The sequence below is a fragment of the Pipistrellus kuhlii genome, unplaced genomic scaffold (genome assembly GCF_014108245.1).
Source record: "Pipistrellus kuhlii isolate mPipKuh1 unplaced genomic scaffold, mPipKuh1.p scaffold_m20_p_2, whole genome shotgun sequence".
NCBI classification, from domain to species: Eukaryota; Metazoa; Chordata; class Mammalia; order Chiroptera; family Vespertilionidae; genus Pipistrellus; species Pipistrellus kuhlii.
Window position 1 is genome coordinate 91,516,767 of NW_023425515.1, and position 23,994 is coordinate 91,540,760.

Genomic DNA, 23,994 nt, shown 5'->3' on the forward strand with positions numbered 1-23,994 from the left:
TCTCAGTGGATTTGGAGGGCAGTGAACATGTATGTTTGTAGAATGCTACATTTCTTTCTTTCAAATCTGACAGAGAGACACACCTTGCAGCCATACCTTTTCTGTTTTTGTCTGTCTCTTTCCTTTTTTGAAGAAGAACCCAAGTGTTGTCCCTTCTCCAGCTCCTCCCCAGCAGCTTTCAGGACTCTTCCTTGCACCGAGGTCGGCAGCCTGGCAATGAGTGGGGCCACCAGCCACACACCCCTGCGTTCAGAGGAGCTAAAATCAGAAACAGGTGTTATGCCCAACAAGGCACCTTTTCCTCAGATTTAATAGAAATTCCCATGTAAAAATTTTATACATAAGATACACTGATTATTCAGATATGTACCTTTCATTTCCATGCTAATGCACAGTAAATATCTTGCCAAATACCAGATATTTGCGCACACTTTTTATAGAGGGCAATAAAAGGCACAGTTCTGGAAGGATATTATAAATAAACGTTTGTTTAAAAATTTATTAACACATTTTTCTATTATTGTGGCTCTCTGATTAGTAACAGTTCTTTTGTCCAACACTTTTTTGTCCTGGTTAGGATATGAAATGTTCTGGTTATGTTTAAACACACTGATAGATTGTTTTTAAAGTTTTATAATTCACCAATTTATACTTTACACCAAAATGATGAAATACAGCTAATATGCCTTTCATGATCACCATTTATGCAAAAATGCTAAATTTTAAAAAAGGCAGAAAAAGTGTTAACTTTTTTAAATTTTAAAGAAGGCAGAACAGTGAACATTAAAGAAATTAATGCATCTGAATGTCACCTGTGGTTCCAAGGAGTCTGGGCCTGATTAACCTAGTATTTAGAACACTAAGATATCATGCAGCATGTAGTATTGCCCTTTAACTTATTAATAAATAATGATAATTGACACAAGTAATTACTTTCTTCATATTGCTGCAGCTTTATGAAAAAAAATACTGATTATGCAAATAAAACACAGTGTTACATGTGAAAAATTAACAAGAGACTACTAGTAATAAAGCTACAGAAAAAAATACCTTAGAAATGTCTTTATTCCATTCTGCCTTGTGCTGCCTGCATCGGAGCTTCCGATTCCGCTGGGGTTGAAGAGCCCCGTGCTGGGGTTGGAAGAGCTGATGCTCATGTCAGCAGACTGCTGGAACACCTCTATGGTTGCCTTAGCAATATTGTCCAGTAAGTTGTTCATTTCAGCCGCTGAACCAGAGCCCTAGGGTCAGACACAAGAAAACTAGCACACATACTTTATCCTCAAATGTCAACATGCTTTGCTTCTCATACAATTTTATACACATGCATGCCCCTCAGATATACTCACTGGGTCCTTTAAGCACTGCTTAATCATTAACTGAAGTTCTAGCCAGGACTGCCTCAGGGTCCACTGCTCAAGATTCTGGGGAAAATGGAAATAACTAAAACATTAAGGACATTACACATCTTAAAACATAGTAATTACTGGCAGTTTCCCTATTTCAAGAAAGAGTAGAATAGTCACACACAAGAAGGGATCTACAGGCACCCCTGCTTTTCAAAAGTTTTGTTAAATGCTCAGCCAGTGTGGCTCAGTGTTTGAGCATCGACCTATGAAGCAGGAGGTCACAGTTCGATTCCCAGTCAGGGCACAAGCCAGGATCTTGGGCAGGATTCCCAGTAGGAGGTATGAAGGAGGCAGATGATCAATGATTCTCTCTCATCATTGATATTTCTATCTCTCTCCCTTCCTCTTTAAAATCAATAAAAGTAAAAAAGTCTCTGTTAAGTATTTCACTTTTTCTTTTTAAATATTTTTATTGATTTTTAAAGAGAGAGGAAGGGAGAAAAACAACTTTGTGAGAGCAGAACATCAATTTGCTGCCTCATGCACACTCTTCCCCTCTCCATTGGGGATCAGGTTGCAACCTGGGCATGTGTCCTGCCTGGGAATCCAACTTTCAGTGCACAGACCACGCTCAACCAATTGAATCACACAGGGCTGGCAAGCACTTCACTTTTAGGAAAGACCTACATTCGCCTGCTTTCGCTAACAGAATGAAGTTGGAGAGTGGGAAAACTGTGCTGTGCTCGCTGTGCAGTAAGCTGTGATGGAGGCAGTGGGCACCCAGCAGCGAGGGTAGCCCAGGCACCAAGCCCCTTCCCCGGGAACCACACACAGCCTCTCAGCATCCAGCCACCACGGTTTTTAAACCATGCCTGGGAGCATCTGCTTTATCTCGACTTATTTTGCACATTTGTTAACAAGATGTGTCCTAAGGCATAAGAAAAGCCTAGAGAGCCTGTAAGAACTCTATAGTCATTTTTCTTATAATTACAAGGAATGTGCCAAATCAGAGAAACATAATCTTTAAATTATTGTCACTCACCTGAAGAATGCGCTTAATGTGCTGCCTTTGCAGGTTGTCCCCCTCAGTACATTCTTTAATGCCATGAGGATAACAGATGAGCTGCAGTAGTTTCTGGGCTTGCATATTTGAAAGCACAGGGTCCAATATTAGCTCTTTGTCTGTGCACAGCCTTTCAGGTTCTTTTAAGCAATGTTCTCCTACCCATTCCTAAAAATCATACAGCAGTTAGATTGGTAGGGATGGGCTTTCCACATGCCTATGTAAAATGTACTAAGTTCATGGCGCATAATAGAATATAAAGCAGATAGGAATCTTCCAATTCACAAAATAATTACACACACAAAATGGTGGCATAAGTTTTTTTTTAAAAAAAACCTTCTAACCATTTTAAATTCTTAGAATACAAAGTGAAATCTTGGATAAAGAAAAATTTAAAAAACAGGTATGGGAAAAAAAAGGAAAGAAAAGAAAGCTAAGAAAAATATTGGTATGTGTTTCAATTGGAAAATGGGTTCTGGCTCTTGCAACTGTTTTACAATCAGTTTTTTTTACTTGCCATATGTAAGGGCAATGAGTCTATAAGATGCCATTTTTTTTATGAAATGCATTATGCTGTGTTCTACTGAGTAGAACACAGTACAACATTCAAAAAATTATCTTCCAGTTTGATATTACAATATTAGTATTATAAATAAATGTTTGTGTACATCTATTCTCTGTACAATTGTTTTCTCAGGATAAATTTCATAAAGTACAATTGCTGGGTTAAGAAGTATAACAAAAATTGAAGGCTACTGATGCATATGGCTAATTAACTTGTGGAGAGTTTCTACTAATTTAAACTGCTATCACCTTTTCTTCATCAGTTTTTCAAAGAAAACTCTTATTTTAAATGAGTTAAGACTTTGTCAATTGTTCCTGAGCCCCATCCAGATCTGTTTAAAATGAAAATTGTTTCTTAACCATTATACCAGTGACTAAATGCTGATTATCCATTAAAATCACCTCAGGACCTTGTTAACAAAGCCTGGGCCCTACAGCCAATCAATTAAGTCAATTTTAGGTCATAGGACCAGATAGCAGTCATTTCTTAAGGCATCAAAAACAATTTTAACTTTTCAGGTAATTCCAACTGCCCTCACAGTAGGGAACCAATGCACAACCCAACAACTTCTTAATCCTATATAATAAAAGGCTAATATGCAAATTATCCCCTCTACCAGGAGTACAACTGGGAATTCAACCATGGGGGCAGGGCCAGCTGGCCAACCACCCATGGCCCCTCCCCCTGGCTGGCCCTACCCCGGATTGCTACCCACCATCCCAATCAGGGGTGGGGCCAGCCGGCCAACCTCTCACATCCCCTCCCCGAGCTGACCCCACCTGATAGGCCTGGGTGGGCTGGCCAGACCACACTGGTGTATGAATTCATGCACCAGGCCTCTAGTACCTATATAACTATTTAGCTAACTTTTACCATGGTTATAAAAACATGACCCTGTCAAGATTTGGAAAGTAAAAAAGATTATATATAGTATGCCTTGATTCTTTTAATAAGAAAGGAGAAATTAAAAAAAAATATATGAAAAGTTAAAGCAGAAGATAATAAAACTGATCACCTAGGGCAGGGCAAGACAAAGGGTAGCAGGGATAAGGGAGAAGGATATATCTCTGAATATAGCTTTTGCATAGTTGGCCTGTGGAAGCATGCTATTCTAAAGACAGAGCTGGGCGGGGGAGCAGGATGGACTTACACTGAATGTAAACAGAAACAGATAAAAATCAATTCTATTTCAAGTGAGAAATATATCCACAGTGAAGGAGAAAGTTCAAATGATTTAACATAATACAGTAAACTCTTAGGGGAGAATTATAAACAAATCTTCAAATCCTTTTAGTAGGCTTGTTTTTCATAGTGGTATGGGTATAACATATCTGAAACTATTACAGGTATATTATAGAAATAAGTAAAGGGTTAATGTTATTGGGAGTGGGGTTCTTAGTGTGGAAGAAGGCAATATTAATGTGGAATGGGGAACACAAAGGACTTGTGGGATTGGACTGTAAGTAAAGATAAAGATAAAGACATATCAAAATAACATGAGGTCCAGCATGAAAAGAGTCTGGAAAAGTCTGGGCAATTTGAACATGAACATAACCAAGGACAGTAAATCATAAACCATATGGAAAATTAGTAAATATAAGAAAGGGCAGGCTTTCCTTAGGGAAGAGTGCAAACTGGTAACCGGAGAGCTGAGGAGTTTAGAGAAAAATCACCATCTTGCACCCATCACAGTAAAGACTGGTTTGGACAATAATAAAAATAGATGATATGTGCAAGTTAAGAGAATTTGATGAGAATATCTGCATTGTTTTAAAGTGTCTTTCCAAAGACTGTTTATTAATTACAAGGAAAGTTAATAATTGTGCAGCAGAGAAATTTTGAATTCATACAATGGAGACATCTTGATAAGGTTAACATCACCAGTGTGGTGCGTATGGACATCACAGGCCTTCCAATGAGAGAACCCGAGAAGAATCCAGCATTACTGCGGTAGTGTCTAGCTAGCAATGCATGATCTGAAGCTAATCTACAGGAAACTTCACACAAATCCAACATAGTCGGGACAACTGACAAAATTGGAATGTGGTCAATAGGTGAGAAAAATTTACTGGACTAATGCTAAATTTCCCGAGTTTTTTTTTTTTTTAAACTGTATTTTGTTTATGTTAACAAACACTAAAGTATTCAAAAATAAAAAGAATAATGTATGCCAACTACTCTCAAATGACTCAGGAAAAAAAAATTAAGCATATGCATCCATACTGACACACAGAAGTAGAATTATAAAGCAAATGTGGCAAAATGTAAAAAGTTAGTGAATTTGTATAAAGATATACTACAGTTCTTTATTATTATTGCACCTTTTCAGCACGTTGAAATTATGTCAAAACAAAGCAGGAAAATAAGGACCATCTATGTACACATTTTATACAGTAGTGAGATTCTCTTTCCAAAGCAACAGTTACATATTCAAAGTTAAAGGCCAATTAAATCTGAAGATACCTGTTGACAGATAGTTCTCAGTACATATCTAGCATATTCTTTTAAGTTGGCCGTTTCTATGGAAATGCTTCTTCCACATGATTTTGCAGTTTGTGAGGCAGTCCAAATATCATCAGCATTCCCATCACGCCGAAAACCCCTCATGGTGTAGTCATCATTCTTTAGAGAGCTGACACTATTATTGCCAATTTTGGCATCTCCTAAATAACAGAATCAAAAAACCAAAATCACACACATTCAAAATTTTGCCAATTATTTGAGAAGTAAATGAGACAAGCTTTCAGGAGTTTACAGTACGTGAATGGTATTATTGCAAAGCTGTGCAGCAATGAAGAGAATGGATCAAGAGAATAAATGCATGAACCCAGAGAAGTTTTATCAGACATGGAAGAAAAGCAAGTTCAAGACTCAATCCTTACTTTGTTTATAGATTTAAGTATGCTTTCACTAAACTTGAAAAGGCCATTCTGAATCACACTTAATAATCACAGAACACTGATTTCACCAATATTTCAAGCATCAATGTATTCAAATTCATTTGACTTATAGACAAGGAAAAGAAGGGTTACTCACCCTGCTAGATGTCCCTTTTCCATTTCTCTTACAATGACTTATTTTCTATCCATAGGTCAAGAGAAAAGTTTTGCCTTAGCCCACCTTACTATCAACTTCTTGACAAGAGAGATTTATTTCCCTGGGAATGGAAAGGGGCAATACATACTAAGAAAGCCCTGGAAAATAGGGCATTCATTGAATAATCCCTGTCTTTCACTTTCCTTTCTGTAAACACCAACTTAGAAAGAAAACTTCATTCTCACCAATCTCTAATATATCCAACTAAAATGAAGCTAAGGAAAGTGTTTTCCTTACTTAAAAAAAAGTTCTGGGGGAAACACTCAGCAGAAAGATTGACTATCTAGATAAAAGACATCTTCTCTTAGCTATGAAAGACAAAGAACTGTCATATTTTGAAGCTGAAATAATGAAATTATTTTGGTAATAAACCTTGCCAAATGACAACAGAGCCCCCAATCTTTGGCCTGTTTACCCACAGGACCATAAGCCTTCAGAGAAAAAATTTCCTGGAGCCAACAAGTGAATTTACAGGAGGCTCTCAGAGCAAAACCAAGCCCAGGTCAGTGCAAAAACTCTTTTAAAACCTATAAGTCAACTAGGAAAAAGTATTGACTCTGATGAAAAAAATTAAAAAAAATAAGAATTGCTTATTGAATATTTACTTATAAAATCATTAAAAGGAAAGGAAGAATAAAAATACATTTCAACTCATTAATACCTTCATATATATATATATATATATATGAATTTAATAAACTCCTATGGGAAAAGTGAAATTGGTAATATGTGTCCATGTATTTTAATGAGAAATGTTTATCAAATGTTTATAAGTGTGTATATGTTTAGATGCACATTTATTAATTTGCACACATGTATACAGAGTTCTTTAGGAGTTGAAAGACCAGATTCTATGTGTATCAAAATTTAGCATGCTTTTCAGTGATATAAACAACTATTTTTACACCTTAAGTTAAACTGCTATAGACATTAGAAACCAAATTCTATATAACAGTTCTATTTCTCTAAATCAACATCAGTCCTGATGGACAGGACTTGAGAGAACATTGGTTAGAACATGTGAGATAGATAAGTTAAAACTTCTGCAAAAACAAAGAAACAAACATATCTGCTAGTCCCAGACTAGGAGATCCTCAAATCATTATAGATGTTAGGATGACCTGGAGGTTGTACCAGAACCTTCTACAATCATATAGACCAGTGGTCGGAAAACTCATTAGTCAACAGAGCCAAATATCAACAGTACAACAATTGAAATTTCTTTTGAGAGCCAAATTTTATTTTATTTTTTTGAAGATTTTTTTTAAAAATATATTTTATTGATTTTTTTTGGCCCTCCTCCCTCCCTCCCACACATCCCCTCCCTCCCCAGAGTTTTGTGCCCATTGGTTGTACTTATATGCATGTATAAAAGTCCTTTGGTTGATCTATTATCTCCCCCATATCTTCCTCCCCTCCCTGCTGTAATTTGACAGTATACTTGTTGATATACTGTCTCTATATCTATTTTTTGGTTCATCAGTTTATAATGCTCTTTATTATCCACAAATGAGTGAGGTCATGTGGTGTTTCTCTTTCATTGATTGGCTTATTTCACTCAGCATGATGTTCTCCAATTCCATCCAGGTTGCTGCAAATGATGAGAATTCCTTCTTTTTTATGGCAGCATAGTATTCCATTGTGTAGATGTACCATAGTTTTTGGATCCAATCATCTGCTGACGGACACTTAAGCTGTTTCCAAATTCTGGCTATTGTAGATTGTGCTGCTATGAACATAGGGGTGCATATATCCTTTCTGATTGGTGTTTCTAGTTTCTTGGGATATATTCCTAGAAGTGGGGTTACTGGGTCAAATGGGAGTTCCATTTTCAGTTTTTTGAGGAAACTCCACATTGTTGAGAGCCAAATTTTTTAAACTTAAACTTCTTCTAATGTCACTTCTTTAAAATAGACTCGCCCAAGCTATAGTATTTTGTGGAAGAGCTACTCTCAAGGGGCCAAAGAGCCGCATGTGGCTCATGAGCTGCAGTTTGCCAATCACAGATATAGACAATAGAACATTAGAACAGTGTGCAGTGACAGCCAGGCCTCGTGCTCTGCTGACATTCAACAGGCCTAATCCCGATCCATTGGGAAGCAATGCTTAGAAAGATGTAGAGTCCTCCAAGAATTGAAGCCAATAAAAATGCTCAAGAGCCCAGATAGAGTGGATTTGTGGTTGAGTGTTGACCTATGAACTGGGAGGTCACAGTTCAATTCCCAATCAGGGTGCATGCCTGGGTTTTGAGCTTGAACCACAATAGTGGGAGGGCAGGAGGCAGCCAATTGGCGATTCTTTCACACCATTGCTGTTTCAATCTTTCTCTCCCTCTCCCGTCCTCTCTCTGAAATCTTTCTCTCCCTCTCCCGTCCTCTCTCTGAAATCAATTAAAACATATCTTTAAATAAAATAAAAAGGTCAAGGAGAAGCAGTCAAAGAAAAATGAATTGGTGATTATACATGGATAGTAAACTATGGTTATTTGGAGATTTAAAGAGGTCGGCCAATTTTACTTGTGATCAAACCAGTCCTTCAAACCAAAAGGACAATGTCTAAATTGCACTCATCTTGGTTTCTGCCATTAAAATATCTATCACTTAATGCAGTCACATTTCCAAAATTAGTTTATGGGAACTCTTCTACATAGTTTCTCTGATGAACATTAGCTACCACAGTAAAATGGTGAATCCCTAACTTCATGGTTATGTTTATGTTTTTAACATAAACAAAATACAGTTAACAATGGTCTCTACCTTAATTATTAAATGGAACTAAACAGCCATCTTTCCTTTCAAATATCATCAGAGTACAGAAATTTTATTATTGAGATGATAATTTAATGTTGGCTGTATATACAAACTCCTGAGCTTAAAGGAAGGCTGTAGCCATCCATGTGACTTTATCTTTTTCTTTTTACTTAAAAATTCCTGGGCATAATAGGAGCATCATGTATGTGTGTGTATACATATGTAGTCATATGTATATGTGTATGTTATATGTTTGTGGGTATATGTTTAGATGCACATTTATTAATTTGCACACATGTATATATGTATGCGTGTGTGTGTGTGTGTGTACATGTAGATATTTTTAGATGTACTTTATAATATATTTCTTTGTTGATTTCAGAGAGGACGGGAGAAGGAGAGATAGAAACATCAATGATGAAAGAGAATTATTGATTAGCTGCCTTCTGCATGAGCCTGCAACCCAGGCATGTGCCCTTGACCAGAATCAAACCTGGGACCCTCTGTCTGTAGGCCAACGCTCTATCCACTGAGCCAAGTTTTTTAGGGCTAGATGCACTTTTAATCATCTGTTTTATGAAAGCCCTGTTTTCCTTCTTTATCATCACAAAATAATACTTTCCAAGAAGTATAAAGGGATAGTCTTTATCCTCAAACATGGTCTTTAAGATTCATCAAATCAATGCAGTAACTTCTGTTCTAATGAAAGGGGGCTCCTTGAGAACATAAGAGATAGTTTGTTTAGTGAAGGCCAAAAGAGGGTACCCAAAGTTGGAAGAGATAGTGTGATTCAAGACTTCCCGATCATTCTCCTAATTTACAGAATAAAAATGTCTTAAGCATTGCACTATAAATGAACAGAAAAGGCAATGCTACTACTCCAGGAGTATATACCAATAAAAACATAAAATAAATCTTGGGTCATTATAAATTATATAAAAAAGAAATTATGATATCTAATACTGATTTATCAGTAGTATCAATCTCAATGCAAATAACCACCTGGTTGATGAAAAACTATGGTTCAGGGTCACAGTGCAAGCAGGGTCACTGTGATTAAAATCCAGGTTTTCAGTTAATTTACTCCTAGAATATAACACGGGACTCAAACCTTTGGCTAGGTCATCGAGTTTTCTGTGTCCATCACAAAGTGTGACTTACACCAACAGATGAAGACAACACAAGCCAGAGGGTCTGAGGATCTATTACATCAAGAGATAGCATGCTTTTAAAACTCCACCAAAAAATATATTTAAATTCTACCAGTGTTGTAGGTAAAATATAGACTTCCTGGAGTACAACTGAACTTGGACCTGGGGAAAGCTAATAACAACAACAACAACAACAATAACAACAACAAAAACATTTCTATTAATATTAAATAGAATGAAACTTCTGGTGATTAACCAAGCTTAGTGCCAAGACAGTCTTACCAAGCATCATAATTGCTTTTAAAACAGCAAACACTGCTCCCACTTCGATGCTGTTGTGAGCAGCAGCTAAAAGGTGTCTATCGCAAGATGATCTTATTCCAGGGAAAGGTTTGCCTATGAGAACAAGAACAAACCTTTCATAATCTCTTCACCATTATTAACAGTATTTTGTAACCATTTACAGTCATAGGGCTTTTCATTGTTAGACTGTGGGCGCTTAATTGCCATTAGCTAGCTTTAATTGATGCTTCATGAATTCACTAAGAAACATTGCCAGCACTCTGGATTTAACCTTTTATTTACTATTAAAATAATAATGTCTTTGCTCCTTAGAGAGATGGGTCAAAAACATTAGGATTTTCATCCATTTATTGCTGATGGCCTCTCTCTTCTCCTCTCTCTCTCTCTCTCTCTCTCTCTCTCTCTCTCTCTCTCTCTCTCCACACACACACACACACAACACACACACACACACACACACACACACACACACACACACACACACACAACCTAACATGGAAATTATCTTTAGGAACAGACTTCACCAGCATCCCTAGATTTTCTTCCCTTAGTAAAAACATAAATGAATCATGCCCTAAGCTGCTATGCTGTGATTCACAACTACAATAACATGGATAGTATGTTAGAGGATCATGCTGCCCACCAGCATGGCTGGCCTAAGAGCAAAAGTATTTTTATTGTTTATTAACTTTGGATTTGAGTTTCTCAACACATCCTGATATTACATAAATGAAAGGTGTTGACAGCTTTCTCAGTGGCATCACTACACCCCTTCATCACCCTCAAGCAGGCCCCCCAAAGTCAGGAAGGAAATTACAGGATGAACAGCCTACTTGGTCATTTGAGAACCTGTAGCTGCAAATGAAAACATAATCAGAGGTTTGGGGCTATCAGCTCACCGGCTGCCTGAGGTAATAAGCAGGCCTGGGGGGCTCGGAAGAGATGGAGCAGGAGGCGGCAGGTCATCCTGGCCCCGGGCTCAGCATCCGCGTCTCCACAAGCTGCGGAAGAAGGATTTCCAAAGCAAGTTTCCTCACATGCTCAAGAACAAGGCTTCAGGCTTATTATTAAGCTAAACTTTCTGGAATAATTTAAAACATGCTACTCATGGTAAAAAGTAAGGCCTCAGACACTTAAATGTACATGCTTCCTCAAAACCAGGTACCAACATCCAGGGAGTCACAGTGCTCTGTGCAGAACAAGATATACAATTCCACCACCTTTACCTGCAGGCCACACCACAGTCCAAAGTGTGTGCCCTTGAGTACTACCCTCTGGGGTTCACGAGTTAGACACCATCCCACCAAGACCAGCACCACCTGCCCACGGCCACCCCGACGCCGCTCACCTGCCGCGAGGAGAGAGGGCAGTGCCACATGCTGCACGACGTCCTCCAGGGAGAAACACTGCCGTGCTATCAGGATAGCAATGAAAGTAGCTAGTGAATCATGGAATGAAAGGTCACTCACCTTCAAGAAAAACATTGACACGTTTTAATACCTAACACCTCTTCAGTAGCAGCTAAGATTAATAACTAAGAGAATGTAGGCAATACCAATGAGATTTCAGATCCCCAAATAAGTGAATGAAACTTAGCATGAGTATTCCTCTCTAAGCCTATTTCTACTTTATAAGACAACTGATGAGGTTTACCCACATCCCAACACTGCAAGAAGTCACTGGGCTTTATGTTGAGTATAAATGATTGGAAAAGAAAACAATAAGAAGAAAAATCAATAAACCAATAAAAGATGTAGCAAAAATACAACTTTTCTGCAAAATTCAGTAGGTTCTGTCATTTAAGGGTAGCCATTAATAAGCAAAGAAAAACCTGGAGGTTGCCCTAGTTAAAACGATAAGCCTCAGGATTGGCTTGGGGTTCTATTCAGGAATAACAAAGTAATCAGTCTTCAATATAATTAAATTAGTTTTAAAAACAACTCTGAAAATTTACAATTGACTCTTAAATTTTAAAAAGAGAGAAAAGAGGAAGAGAAGTTAATTTATTCACAATATAACCTATACCTTTACAGATTTCACAAGACTTTGGCAGAAAATAATAATAATTTAAAAAACCATATATAATAGCAGCCTTCATATTAAGTTTTAGTATATGCCAGGGAGTGTGGTTAGCAATCTACAAAAAATCACCTCATTTAACAGCACAACATCATGAGGTTCACACTGTTGTTTTTTGTTTGTTTGTTTTATAATTTTTTATTTTGTTTTATTTACTTTTTCATTTTTTATTAAGGTATTATATTATATGTGTACATATCTTAAGAGGTTTATACTTTTAATTCCAACTTTACAGATGCATGAACTAGCCAGAGATAAAGTATAAGAAAAACAATTAAGAGAGTAAGAAACAGTGTTAAAGATAAAAATATGGGTCTTTCCTGTCTAGAAAAACACCTTTGGTTGGAGTTTGACATGCCTAAAATCTTAGGGAGACACAGAAGGGAGTAGGACTGTCCAACCCAGACTTGAGATATCAGAACTAGGCAGTTCAACTTCAACTGGGAGGTATTTTTTTGTTTTAAATACACAAAATTGTTCTATATGTACGATATAGGAACATACAAAAGATCATACTAAAAAGTGATAGGCAAAAATAGATAAAGAATCAAGATGAATTTTTAGGAAATTCACATATCACGCATATGATATTCTAGAGAATCTGTGATATATAACAGATACATTTTCATCACTTTCAGACGCAATCACTAAGAAAGACTGGATGCCCCAATGAATCTGAGCCTGAACATTCTCATGCAACACAGCACCCACCAGACTCTGGTGTACTGCTTAAAGTGAGAAAAGGAAAAAATATTTTACATTTCAATTAAGGGTTGAGTCAATTAAAAAAAATTACTCACTAACTAAATATTTAATTGCAGTTGAATTTTTTAGTGAAAAAGAACACTTACATCTACTGTGCAAAGTACATCATTGAACCCCCACACGTGATTGGAAGAACAGCAGAGAGCCTTCAGAACTCCCAGCCACTCTGAACTAAGAACAGTGCAGCATGCTGTCAGCTCGGAGGAGAAATTAGCTATGTCATTAATCCTAGAAAGAAAAGAACATACATAGTAGAAAGTAACAAAAAAGAAATACTACATGTAACATACTTAAGAACACATATTTCATTACATAAACAAGTCATTTATTTTTTATAGTCACGGATATAATAAATACCCACTTGACAAATAACCTAGTAGAACCTGGAGAAGGTAAAAGTGAATGGTTTTAAATGTTTTCTGTTTTTAATGCTGATAAACAACAAACAATAACCATTACAGATGTCAATTATATATTTTTACACTGTGAAAAAACCTGACCTATATAATGAACTTTTAAGAATATAAACATTATTTTTAGAAAATTTGTAATTTACATAGGCCTAAATACAGTGTTTTAAAAATATAGGCAATTTTTATATGTATTTGTATTTTTATCTTGTATATGTTTTTGTCTCTTTGGTTAAGAAAATCATAGTACAGAGCAGATAAAAAATATCCATTTAAAAAAAAGAAAACAAAATTCAACTGTCAGCCTAGGCAATTACTAAGGAAGTTAATTTCAAAGCTGCACCAAAGCAAGAACTATGGTTAGTCATAATTTCAGGGTAACTCAGCTCACCTTCCAGCATCCTGGTGGCCCATACATACATTCATGAGTGTATTGCAGACAAAGCTGTAGCGATTGGCTGCGTTGTCACTGAGGATCTTGCCTAGCATAGAGTAGTTGATGCAACAAGCTGAAGGATTCTCAATAAAATCCATCATGAAGTCCGGATCCCATCTCAAGTTAGAGTTAGCAGGTATCACATTATTATATATTGTCTGCTTAACTTTTGAACAGGCACTACTGGGGTTATAAGAAGAAGAGTTAAAAAAAACAAAAAAACTAGAATAATAGAAAGTTAGTTAATTTAAGGACAGATTAAATGTAGCAACTGTAATGTATTCTTATAAAAGAATCATATTGAGTTCTTGATTCCAATTTCTTAATAATCAGCACTAAGCATAGTGCCTGGAATGTATTTGTTGGTCAATAAATAGTTGCTGAATGGGTTGTGAAGAACAAAACAAGAATAAGAACTAGGTTATTAATCTTAATCATTCTCTAAATTTTTTCTACATTTTATATGTTTCAAAAATAAAAGAATTTACTAAGGCTTACAACAACTGTCTCTGAACAATAGTTGCAAAATGTTATTACTTAAGAATAAAAATAGGTTAGACTACTACACATCAGTAATAACTCAGGGTTTAGTCGTAATTACATATCCTGGAAAAATATTGCCCTAGGTACAGGGTATCCAGCGGAGGTCCAGCGGCCACTGGTCCAGCTGTGGGAGAGAGGCTCATCCCCTGCCCTCCAGGAGCTTGCATTCCAGTAGGGGAAATGGATGACACATAAGTTAAATAAGAGTGAATAAACTATTATTTAGTTTATCATGTTCTGTCTTGTAGCAGGATTAAGAGATTTTTTAAGAGGCTGGCCTATCATGAAAACAGAGTATGTTTCAGTGAGTTATATTTGAATATGACATAGAATGTTAGAAGTACAAAGGGAATTAGTAAGTATCTGATCCAATCTGGCTCTGCAGATGTGGCTGAGGGACAATCTGATTTCATGTATACTTAGCTGTTCCTTCCTATTGCTGTGGACATGAGTTCATAAGCAGCATCCACCACTATTCGGAAGCTCTCTTATGCAGCAGAGAGTCTTTTTCTTTTAGATTAACTTTTTGGCAGCACGTTGTTTTTGTGATGAAGGCAACATATGGCTTTTTACCCCTAGTGTCATACATCTACATAAATAGTAGCCAGAAGTGATTTCTTTAAAAATAAAAAGGCATAGAATAACACTCTTTACCCTAAAGCTGTTGCTACTGCCAATTGCTTTTAGAAAACAGAGACAGTTCAATTTGTTGTTTACCAAAATGTAGCTTCAAATCTCCTCCTTCAGAATCACTTCTGGGTAGTCTGTTAGCCATAAAGACTCCTGGACTTCTGTAGGTCACTGAATCTGTATGTTTAAAATGCTGTTCCAGGTAGATCTAAGTGCCAATAAATAGTGTTTGGGAAGCACTGGCTCATTACAGAGGACTAAATCTACCCACTAAATGGCAGTAATTGTAATCTACACTATCTTTCTTTCCAGATAACTTATGTAAAAACTCCTCAGTGGTCACTGAAGGATACACATTTACCATCTCAAGTTATGACCTGCTCAAAATGATGTATGCTATATAGTCTTCAGGACTTTTAAAATTTCCAGTTTCTGTCTTAACCACTCTTGCCAACTTTCTACTTAACTTTTCTTTCATTCTCACTTAGCGATAGTTCCTAATTTGTTTCATTTTTTCCACTAAAGATGAAACAAAATCAAACTTTGCTCTTTGCTGATTCACCCTCTAACACCACATCCTTGGTTTCCTCCACCTTCCAATTGACTGAGTGCTGGAGGAAACAGTCTTCTGCAAGTATTGAAGCACTGACTATTTTATTCACTTAATTCCAACATGCTATTCATTCCTGTTTTTAGAAACAAAAGAATTCTGTCGACCTCCAGCCAGGAATGCTCACTTCTTCTGAACTCTGTGGCTCATGGGAAAGTCTCCTCACCCTTCATTTCTAGGCTTCCTGTTTCATCTATAATATTAGCCTCTTTCCTGGTGAGCTTCTATGTTTTATCAAAAAGTCAGCTGCAACCTCGCTCACTCTCAGATTCCTACCACTCTCCATGGCAGATGTATATGGATTTAAGGAAATAACCTAGGTTTTTCCCTTCTGAAATAGCCTGTAGACTATTTTCCCTTCTGAAAAATCCAATAGACTCCAATAGGGTGATGAAAGCAACACACACCTGGAGGCCAAAATTGCTTATGTTCAAATCTAAGTTTCATCATTTGTTAATTAGGATGAGGCACAATCACTTGTTGATAGGAGATATCATTTCCACTTCCTGGAGTTGTTGAGCAGAATAAAGATCTTGATGGAAATAGCCCAGCACCATGCTTGGCACAAGCAGCAGCTCAATCAATGTGAATGTCTCCCAAATATTGCTCTTACACAACTTTATAGATGGTGTTTCAGATCCAGTTATTAAAACTGGTTTATTAATATATTAACAGAAATCTCTCTGCATATATAGCTTTCATTGGACCATATTACTCCTTCTTCTTTTTTTAAAAAAAAAAAAATATATTTTATTGTTTTTCCACAGAGAGGAAGGAAGAGGGATAGAGAGCTAGAACGTCGATGAGAGAGAAACATAGACCAGCTGCCTCCTGCACACCCCCTATTGGGGATGTGCCCGCAACCAATGTACATGCCCTTGACCGGAATCGAACCTGGGACCCTTCAGTCTGCAGACCAAACTCTATCCACTGAGCCAAACCAGTTTTGGTTGGACCATATTTCTTAATTCCAAACTGCAAATAATATCTGACTTCCAGGTTTCCTGGGCCAGCTGCATTTCTCTGCCACTTCTTAATCAAGGGAACCTCAGCCAGTGTCACAGCTGTGGGGCACCCTGTGCTGAACCTGAGCAGCCCTCAGTGCAAGCTGGTCTCCTAATCTCCCCACACCCAGGTTACAAGACTGAAACAAACACATTTACACCGCCCGGCAGGAGCATGAGGGCTCCAAGAGCTTTCTTGGGAAGTTCACTATTAAAAACAGGGCTGTTGCTTAGAGCGAATCATGTATGAGAAAGCTCTCTAGAAACTGTCAACTGACAGCTCTGTGTGAAAAAGCAGCAGAAACAGGGTACTACTACTCTTACCTAATTTCTGTGGAAAGATGTTTTGTAAGATTCACTCAAACAGCATCCCTGTTCTATAAGGGAATATTTTGAAACCTAACTCATTTCATGAAGACTATTTTCACATTTTCCCCTATTGATACCATGAAAAGTTTAATGATATTTTTGTATATATCTCTTATCCAATAGGTATTTTTGACTGCTTCCTATGTGCCAGACACTCTTCTAGGTACTGGGGCAAAGCAGCAAATAAAACAGAAAATGTTTCTACTATTGGTAAGCTTACATTCTAGGAAGGAGAGAAATGATAAATATGCAATGTGCCGGGGTTAGTGCTAAGGTCAAAGAATGACAGTGTAGGCAGAGGGGGATGCTATTTAAAATGGGGTGGTTGGGCCCTAGCTGGTTTGGCTCAGTGGATAGAGCATCAGCATGCAGACAGAAGGGTCCCAGGTTTGATTCCGGCCAAGGGCACATGCCTGTTTGCAGGCTAGATTCCCAGTTGAGGGTGTGCAGGAGGCAGCCAATCAATGATTTTCTCTCATTATTGAGCTCTCTCTCTCTCTCCCCACCCCCTTCCTCTCTGAAATAAATGAAAATATATTTGTAAATAAATAAATAAAATGGGGTAGTTGGGAGGAAAGCCATGAATGAAATGTGGACATGAGCATCCAAGTAACTAGAGAAAAAAACAAGAGAGAGAATAGCAAGTGCAAATGCCCCACAATGGTTGCTCAGAGCGCCTGAAGACCAGGAAGGATGTGCACATAGTTAGAATGGAACAAGGGGGAAAGGCAGAAGAGAAAATCAGATCCACTAGGTCCTAAAGGCTAGGTAATGACTTCAAAGGTTCTTATTCTGAATAAATTAGAAGCCATTGGGAAATTTTATTGTTCTTGTTTTAAAAGGGCGATTTTAGTAGATTTGTTGATAATATTCTCAAGAGAGTCAAGGAGGCAAGTGGGGAAACCAGTGAGAAGAACTATACAATGATCTAACCAAGAGATGACCAGGGTGGTAGTGACATAGAAATGAAGAGTAGTCAGATTCTAGGGACTATAGCTGGAAGGTAGAGCTGGCTCACAGGATTTACAAACAAATGGGTAGAAAATATGGAGCAGAGAAAATCATAACTGATCATGTTTTCCTTACCTCCTTCTAGATTCTAAATTTATTTTGCCTGTTATGACTGTCTCCTATAATTAATTATCTGAGTTTCCTCCAAATAACATTAAATGTATTTTCCAACATCTGTGTACCTGTGGGGTAGCAAGCGCTAAGATGCAGAGAATGAAAGGGAACCAGGGATGCTGTTTCAAACAGATGGTCACGGAAGCAGAGAAACAAACAAAGTGAGAAAGTGAGTGCCACGAAAGTGGGAAACAATGTTCCCAGTGAGGTAATAGTAAGTGCAAAATATAAAATGTTGTCTCACAAGTTTATCTCAAAATCGCAATCATAAACACGTATTTGTAATAAGGTTATAGATACAATGAAAGGTAACTCAATATGAATTCTGGCAGATATAATTAGGACTAACTTTCACTATTAAAAATGATGACAATATTGGTTGAGTCACTAATAAATAGAGATATAACCCTAATAATTTTGATTTTTCTTCTACCCACCTGAAGAGGTCTCCAAATTTACTTCTTAGGTGGCTACATGACACGTAGAGATCGTAGAGGTAGGCTAAGATGCATCTCTCAGGAGAGGAGCACTCTGAGGGATTCACAACATGCTTCACCACACTACACAGCCTGAGGAGAGAGCATGTGAGGAGTGAGATCCACATGTTGCTAATACATACGCTACTTAGAGAATATGTCCATTTATTACTTGTATAAAAAAGTATTAGATTGTTGATACTAATCATTGTAACAATAGTAAATAATTGAGAAAAATGCCAGTTTATTATGATATCAAAATATTAGATATATTTTTAGAAAACTTCAAAAATGGCATTAACAACAAGAAAAATAGAAATTCCTCTGTACAGAAAGTATATATGAATGAATTCATCAATTAAGTTGCTATGACTAGAACATAAAAGAATGTTAAAATAGAGAATCTCTCCTCAGCAAAAAGATTCACTAATTCAGTGAATTTTCAACGATCCCCAAATCTACTTCTTTCTTAAGGAGTAATTCTTAATCAATAAATCCGGGAAATCCATTTTTTAAACCATGAGCTGGTGCTCACATGAACCTAGTGAATGCCAGTTAGACGTCACATTTCCCTTGTTTCTCCAAAATAGAAACAAATTTGCATTCATTTATCTCATATAAAAACCACGTCTCCATCTCCTTTAGTAACATTCTCTGAAGTCTTTCAGTTCAAAGTACCATTGCTGCTGAAATCTGTGCCATTTCCCCAAATCCTAACTATGGCCTCTTTCATCCCAGTTCATACAACACAAAAGTTAATACAACACAGAGATAAAAAATGTGGTCCAGCCCACTCTTTGTGAGTCCGATGTCACCACCACGTTGTATTTTGTTATAGGGATGGTTCAGATTAAAGCTCAAATGGGCTTTAGAAATGAACTGACTTATCTTCCTCATTTTACAAAGAGGGTTCTAAGGCTCAGAAAAGTAAAGTAACCTGAAAATAGGCTAAGTCTGAGGTCACAGCAGATCCAAGACAGCTGAAGTCTCCATGCTCCCAGGCCACAGTTCACTCTACTAGTCAGGAAACAGGGTAAAGCCAGAGGGAGCCTAGAATACTCAGACCAAGAAGGAATCACAAATATCAGATATGGAACTCAGGAAAGTTCAAGAGGAAATGGCAATATAGCATTCCAAACCCTATAAAATGACATCAGCAAATGGGGACAGTGGGCAGCAGATAAAAGTTGTCAATTACAGCAAAAGAGTCCCATAATTATGAAAAACAGATTCAATCAACAGTTAACAATATAAACAACAACAACAACAAAATCCAAATATAACCTACAAAGCAAAGAATTACTTTGTAAATAAACATTTATTGGGAGTATAACAGTCAATGTTTTCCTCAAGTTTTTTTCACTTGCCACAGGAAAGAAAAACATTTTATACTGAGATCCAGTATATTCATTTGTATAAGTACATATTTCGGGTAAAATACTCTTACTATGTATGATGAAGTAAAAATATAATGAAGTTAATATTAAATATGATTTTATGAACATTTTATAAAATAAATTTAAAATGTCAAAATAAATAATACTGAAATTAATTTCAAAATAATAAAAAATAAAAAATGTGCTTGTCAAAAATATATTCATTTAATGACCAACTAATGAGTTTCATGCAGTTTAAAAAGTATGCTATAGATTAAACAGGATGAGTGAGCACCTAGTTCGAAAGTGTTTCAGCAGCCTGGGAGTGTTAGTTATGTGATGTTGAGTATATCACTTCATCATGCACTTCCTTTACTAGCCTGAGTTTCAGTTTCTTCACTTGTAAAGTGATATTAATTTTCCAACTTCATAGGGTAGTTGAGGGCCATATGAAACAGTCTTATATTAACTGAATGCTAACATGTTAATATTTTCACATTTGAAACTATCTGGGATATTTCAGATTTCGCTTAATAATCTTCATGCATAATTAATGTAATAGCATTTCCTTTTCCCTGAGAGAGCTGCTATTAAATGGGTGTTAGTTTTGAATAGAGTATAAATTGATTACATGTATGAGACCACAACAAAGAGTACTATCGAACCAAAGACCCCCATGTTTCTTTTAAACCTAGGAGGAAAATGGAAGAAAAGGAAAAACAGTTGTCTTTTTTTATAAAAAGCCTGGAAAAGGAGTGAGTCTTCGGTGGACAAAAAGTAGCCAGTACAGGGCTTTTTGAGAGCTAATTATTCTACCCAGGTCCCTGTAACCTCAGTCTCTAAAGGGGATAGTATTATGTCATTATTAACCCACTAGTAGTAGTAGAGAAAACCTCACACTACAATTCACACAAACCAAAAAAACTAAGAATCAAGGAAGTCACTATTTCGATTATCTTATCAAAAAATAGGTTCATGCCAAAACCAGTTTGGCTCAGTGGATAGAGCATTAACCTGCGGACTTAAAGGTCCCAGGTTCGATTCCGGTCAAGGGCATGTACCTTGGTTGCGGGCACATCCCCAATAGGAGGTGTGCAAGAGGCAGCTGATAGACAATTCTCTCTCATCGATGTCTCTAACTTTCTATCCCTCTCTCTTCCATTCTGTAAAAAATCAATAAAATATATTTAAAAAAATAGGTCTAGTTTATTTAAAACAATGAAGTTAAAGAAGTAAATCTCTAAAATGTTAATGCATGCAAAGCTTATTTTGTGTTGGATTCTCCAAATATAAACTGAAATTACACGAACAAAAAAGTTGTCACATGTGTGCCATTTATAATTACCCATGATGCTAGGTAGGGCAGATGATAGAGTGCTATAAATGAGGGCTTGTATTGTAGAAACCAGGGGGAAAAGTAAGGCAGGATGGTAAAGAGAAAGGGAGAAAGGAATCACACATTTTTAAAAAAGAAAATACTTTTTCATGTTTATAACTCTCATTTGTTGCATGTTTTCTTACAACATTACCCTTTAACTATGTTATATCTCCATTGAAATAAATATAAATATTATTTTTCTCTTAAAACTACTATATTTTCATCACAATTATATATTACTAGAGGTTCAATGCATGAAATTCGTGCGGGGTGGGGGAGGGGGGAGGGAGGGGACTCAACCCAGCCTGCACCCTCTCCAATCTAGGACCCCTTGAGGGATGTCCGACTGCCCGTTTAAGCCCGGGTGGGGGTTCCCTTGGGGTGTGGAGCAGCCTGGGCCTGTGGTGGTTTGCAGGCTGGCCACACCCCCTGGTCACCCAAGTGGAGGCTCTGGTATCTGGAATTTATTTACCTTCTACAATTGAAACTTTGTAGCCTGGAGCAGAGGCCTTGACTGGCCAGGATGTGCAGGAAGCTTGGCTCCCTCCATTGCCACGGGAACCCAAGCCTCCTGTTTGCTCCATGATGGGCAGTCATCTTGGTTGGGTTAATTTGCATACTTGCTCCTGATTGGCTGGTGGGTATGGCTTGTGGGTATAGCAGAGGTTCGGTCAATTTACTTATTACTCTTTTATTAGGATAGTATGTGAAACAGTAATAATACTTAATATACCAACCCTTCAAACACCTGGGCTGTTTGCTCAGGATTCAGGATCAGGCAGCTGTGATAGCGCCTGAGAATAGCCACAATGCAGACACAGAGGCCCGTGGTGTAGCTGCCTGCCAGGCTGGAGGATTTCAAGAGCAATTCGGCTTCCACGACACTCAGTTCATTTAGTAACTACAACAACAGAAAAGATTGGATAAAAATGTAGCTGCCAAAGCAAGTAGGAAAGCATTTATTCTTAAAAACCATGCATGTATTGAGTCATTCTAATAATACTTTATCTCACCCCTAATCCTGCCCCAGGACCATATACAAATACATAATCTGACTCAGAAAGCACACCAGTAAATTACATTGATTTTCATTTTTTATCCTTTACCAAATTATGGAGTTTTTCTTTTATATAGACAGCATCGTAAATGCAGTTAGAAAGTATCCAATACTAAAATAGTTACGAACACTTTATGGTAGCCTAAAACTAAAGCTCTAGACTGAATAATTTTAGAGAACATCCCACCTTTCACTTTTTTCTCCCTTTTCCCTTCTTTTTAATAAAACAGAGAATAAGCAATAGAAACCAACTTTTATTTCTATTTACTAACAATATAAGATAAGAAATATACTCAAATACATACATACATATATATATATATATATATATATATATATATATATGAAATATAGCAGGATAAATCAAATTATAAGGTTCTATTTTTTTTTTGCTCTTAACCTAAAATATACTCTATTATAAACAGCAAACAACCTTTCATCTTTCTCAAAGCAAAGTAATAAAAGACAAAAAAAAATACCTTTAAAACATTTCCATTTTTTAAATGACTATTACTAGTATATACACTGAGTGGCCAGATTATTATGATCTTTGAATTCATAAAACTCTGGCCACTCAGTGTATATCCTATATAATAAAAGGCTAATATGCAAATTGTCCCTTCAACCAGAAGTTGGACCAGCAAGCAGGCCAGCCAACCATCCATGTCCCCTTCTACCCTGGCCAGGCTGGCCAGATGCCACCCATGCACAATTATATATATACATATATATATATATATATATATCTCCTATCTAATAGAGAGGGAATATGCTAATTGACCATCACTCAGTCACAAAGATGATTGCACACACAGCTGAGGCCAAGTTCCCATAAGGAGCCTTAAGGAGCAATCAGCAGGGACCTGAGGAACCTTAATGAGCAATCAGTAGTAACCTGTGGGCATTGATAGGGACCTCAGGCCACGCCCCCCACCCAGTGGGGTTTGATAGGGGACCTCAAGGTGTGTTTCCCATCCTGGTGCTGGGCTAGGGGACCTCAGGCTGCTCCTCCCGCCTCAGCACCAGGCTAGGGGACTTCAGGCTGTGCCCCCCACCAGGTTAGGCTTGACAGGGGACTTCAGGCCACATCCTCTGCCCTAGCATCAGTCTGGGGGACCTCAAACTATACACCCCACAAAGTGGGGCTTGACAGGGGACCTCAGGCCACACCCCTCCCCCAACCTCAGCAACGGGCCAGGGGACCTGAGGCAGGGCTTGACAGGGGACCTCAAAGTGCAGCCTCAGTGCTGGCTTGGGGCAACTCAGGCCATGCCCCTGCCCAGAGGGGCTTGATGGGGGACCTGAGGCTGCACCTCTCCTGCCTGGCAGAGCTTGTCAGGGGACCTCACACCATGTCCCCCACTGACAGGACCTCAAGACATGCCACCCACCTTGGTCTGGGCTGGGTAACTTCAGACCATGGCCCCCATCCTGGCATGAGGCCAGGGGACCTGAGGCT

General features: G+C 37.6%; 2 protein-coding genes across 3 annotated transcripts in view; one reads left to right on the forward strand and one right to left on the reverse strand.

The window, feature by feature from the left end:
• MED12L (mediator complex subunit 12L) overlaps positions 1-23,994 on the reverse strand; it is a 353,473-nt gene that overhangs the window by 56,116 nt on the left and 273,363 nt on the right. Inside the window, exons 19-30 of one of the 2 annotated variants that reach the window (XM_045584086.1) lie at positions 22,216-22,379; positions 18,686-18,817; positions 13,923-14,147; positions 13,208-13,349; positions 11,626-11,746; positions 11,177-11,278; positions 10,257-10,370; positions 5,441-5,640; positions 2,392-2,580; positions 1,350-1,424; positions 1,051-1,241; positions 97-258 (exon numbers count right to left, since the gene is read on the reverse strand). In XM_045584086.1, coding sequence (XP_045440042.1) covers positions 97-258; positions 1,051-1,241; positions 1,350-1,424; positions 2,392-2,580; positions 5,441-5,640; positions 10,257-10,370; positions 11,177-11,278; positions 11,626-11,746; positions 13,208-13,349; positions 13,923-14,147; positions 18,686-18,817; positions 22,216-22,379 — 1,817 coding nt within the window. Of the gene's footprint in view, positions 1-96; positions 259-1,050; positions 1,242-1,349; positions 1,425-2,391; positions 2,581-5,440; positions 5,641-10,256; positions 10,371-11,176; positions 11,279-11,625; positions 11,747-13,207; positions 13,350-13,922; positions 14,151-18,685; positions 18,818-22,215; positions 22,380-23,994 lie in introns of both variants that reach the window. The other variant, XM_045584085.1, reaches the window with a different exon arrangement.
• The window catches only part of P2RY12 (purinergic receptor P2Y12), a 49,389-nt gene that overhangs the window by 6,238 nt on the left and 19,157 nt on the right, over positions 1-23,994 (forward strand). The gene's annotated exons all lie outside the window — the stretch shown is intronic.